The sequence below is a fragment of the Populus nigra genome, chromosome 10 (genome assembly GCF_951802175.1).
Source record: "Populus nigra chromosome 10, ddPopNigr1.1, whole genome shotgun sequence".
Taxonomy (NCBI): domain Eukaryota; kingdom Viridiplantae; phylum Streptophyta; class Magnoliopsida; order Malpighiales; family Salicaceae; genus Populus; species Populus nigra.
In genome coordinates this window covers 8,670,765-8,674,257 of record NC_084861.1, presented here as the reverse complement: position 1 = coordinate 8,674,257, position 3,493 = coordinate 8,670,765, and the positions used below count along the sequence as shown (strand labels likewise).

Sequence of the window (3,493 nt, the reverse complement as noted above, 5' to 3'; positions counted from 1 at the left end):
ATTTGCACTCCTAATTTCAAAGTTGGCCAAATAACACGATGACAGTAACAATGCTAGGAAGCTAATAAATGTTCTGCCAGCCAATACAACTACTGGTAAATTAGATTAGGTTTGTGTTTGCTAAATTTGCCAAGTGCACCGTCTTTGGAATGCTGCGTAACATGGTGCCCTCGAAAGAGCACGTGAAGGATGGACCACAAATAAAACAAAACAAATCGAAGCATTCATGGCCGCACTATATATTGCGTGATAACCAGGATGTATGTCAGTACACTTGCCCAACAGAACCGCCAACAGATTCAAAACAACAGGAATCGAAACTTAGCTATCTAGTCATGTTGTTGATTCTAAGGATTGCCAGTCATCCCGACAGAACTTGTACGATTTGTTTTGTGAGCGGCCTTACTGGCAGTAGCCTTAGAGAAATACATGTAGTAGTATACATTGAGAATCATTGTTGCCACCACAAACACTGCTCCAGCAATAAAAACACCTTTCCGCAATGTTTCACAGGTGAAGTTTTGAGCATAGATCATCCCTCGATACTTGGTATGATAAGCATTTTTCTTTGCACCTGCAATTAAACATCCTTCTGCAACAAGAAAAGTTGCCCTGCAGATGCACAAGATTAAGGTGGTCATAAAGAGAGGAGATGTTTCTATTTTAACTATAAAATGCTCGAGTTCTGGAAAAAGAAATGGTCCTCGATGAAATGACAGATGTAGATTAACCACAGTTATCATAGGTCTTCCTCAAATCAGAGTACTATTTTATGAAACCATGTTGAAATAAGTTTTCCTCTGCCTGGATGTGGCAAGTTGTAATTTACAACATTAAGTCAATTCACTGGTCATTGATCTGTAATTTGCAGCTATGAATGTATGGATCCCAGAAAGTAGATGTATAGGCATAAAGAGAAAAAAATGAAAATCATAAATCAATATGAAAGGAGTTTGTGTGTGTGTGTGTGTCTGTGTTGTGTGTTTCCATGTCTGCCTTAGTTGGAAAGGTAGAATTACAGAAGCAACAATGAAGAATCGAATACTGGTGAACAGACACCAATCATGATCACAATTTAAGTTAATAGTGAGAGGCTGATTGTCACTTTTGTATTGCATGAAGTTTCCTTGTAAAAAATGGATCAAGAATGTTATCCTGTACAAAAAAATTCTCACCAAGAAGAGACAAAATAAATGATGGCCCAGGCTCGGTCTCCACCAGGGGCTAATGATCTCCCAAAACACATGCATTTTGTGATACCCATCAATAGTGATTCACTTGAAAGAAGAAATAAGAAAGCACCCACTCCATAACCTGTGGCAACATCAGAGTTGTAGACACAGTATGTAGCGTTTGTTGCATCTTTTTCAATGTGACCCTGTTCGCAGAAAAAACATCGTGTTAATGAATTGAAGACACCACTGATTGCTAATATTACAGTTCAGGACTTAATTCATTATCATTGTCATGTAAAACACTAGTCATGCCTACAGTGCTATGCATTGTCCACTGGAAGGGATCAGTGCAACCCATGTCTTAACCAATACAGACATTCACCCCAAGCTAGGACTGCCTGCACATTGCCACATCAAACAAAATCTCAGATTACTGTTTTCCTATCGAGGATTTTCTGTAGCTGGAAAAAAAGACTACTACTTATTGACCTAAATTCTGTTTTCTAGAATTTCCTGAAAGCAAAAACAGCGAACTGCATGCTTTTACTTCCATCTTCCAGACCACTGAAAAAAAGAAAATCAACGAAGTGGTGACTAGAATTTCTTTGGTTGCCTATGTCAATTTATTAAAGTTTCCCTTCCAGTAGCATAGACTTTCTTTACCAGGAGCAAGTTCCTAATGAATCCACCACAAAATTTATAACTCAGAAACACAATTTCAAATGACTACTTTTTCTTGGTAGTTCATCATTGATTCATGCCAGAGTTCAACCATTTCCAGGGATTAAGATAATATAAATGCTGTATGGAGAAGCTAAAAGGTTGTGCCTAACATTTAGAGTTCCAGTTGCACATGCATATCTTAATACAGTGGATCAATTTCAGATATATACATACATGTATGGATGTATGACTGTAAGTGTACATATATATAATCAAATTTGATTGCACAGTGTATTATGTCACCAAAGTGCTTGGCCTCGTTACAGTTGCTAATTTAATTTTAGGAATCAAAACAAAGCCACCCAACTCATTTGCTGTCACCATCTAGCTCTAATGCAGTAAGCCTGGTGTGCAGAAACCCTATTGATTAAGGAAAGGGGAAAAAACGAGTTACAGCTTGCAAGTCACGACATTTTGGTAACTTCAATGGATGTTCTTTCACGAGTGATACTAAACATAATGCTGTTTGTAGGGGCGAAAGCGCAAAATGATAGTAAAAGGCTGTGGCAGGCCAACATCATAGTTCCCCGCAAACAAATTGTTCAAGTTAAGTTGGCTACAATTTCGACTAGTTATTTAGCATAATCCTTTACATTATCGCTCATCACAACCTGACTCGTTACGAAAACCCAATATCTTCACACCAATTTCACCTCAAAGTCACAGCACCTCGTACTAACATAAATATACAGGCTTTCATGCTATTTCCTGTCCCTCAAACTTAGACAAATTTAACCAATTGGACAGTAGCCCGACTGGCCGGGAATGGAAGTCTTATTATAGTTGCGGAAGTTCTTGAGTTCGAAACTCTTCTCTCCCCTCGTCAAAATGAAAATTGTGGCCAAATTCTTTACTTAACCATACATTAAAAAAACTTAAACAAAACCTAACAATCCTTGCACCAAGTCTTAAAACACACAGATCTCCAGTTTATCTCATCTTACAAAACCTCTAAAAACTCTAATAATACTAAAAACCGAGCCCCAAAATTAGTAACGAAAAAGAGATCGATCAATCAATCAAACCAAAAGGAATGAGAAAGCATAACAAAAGCCCTAAACCCAAACTCATAGCAAAAAAGTACTAAAATGAGAGAGAAAATGAATGGGAAAGAAAAGAAAAGGAAAGGAAAGAGGAGGGAGGGGCGGTACGTACAATGCTTCTACGTCTTTCAGCAGCAATGGCAAACCCAAATGCTACCAGACTCAGAACCACCACCAGAAGGTGAACCAGAGTCGAACCTTTTCCTTCTTCCATCTGAAAATTACGAATCTTCTTTCTTTCTCTTCTGTCTTTGAGAAAGAGATTAAAAAAAGAAAGAAAGAAAGAAAAGGCAAAGACAAAGTGCTGCAGTGCGGCAAGTGAAGCGCGGAGGCGGACTTGTTTTGTACGCAGTAGGAATGGAAAGAAGTTAAAAATTGTCGGAAAAAAATAGGAAATCTTTAGATCTTTTCTAAACCCACTCGATACTGATGAGTGTGGTATCACGCAATGGTTTAAAGAGTTGCCGTGTCGAGTTGTTATTGGATTGTGTTTGCCAAGCGCCATGTTTGTGTTACCAGGTAGCCCAAAGCACTCAGTTCGAAATCAGTAGA

At 38.3% G+C, this 3,493-nt stretch overlaps 1 protein-coding gene across 1 annotated transcript; it reads right to left on the bottom strand.

The window, feature by feature from the left end:
* Positions 1-201: 201 nt before the first annotated feature.
* On the bottom strand, positions 202-3,281 carry LOC133704769 (uncharacterized). The gene is made up of 3 exons (XM_062129735.1): positions 3,054-3,281; positions 1,176-1,378; positions 202-612 (listed from the first exon to the last, which is right to left on the bottom strand). The coding sequence occupies exons 1-3, from the start codon at positions 3,153-3,155 to the stop codon at positions 348-350; spliced, it is 570 nt and encodes a 189-aa protein (XP_061985719.1). The 5' UTR covers positions 3,156-3,281; the 3' UTR covers positions 202-347.
* Between the last annotated feature and the right edge of the window lie 212 nt (positions 3,282-3,493).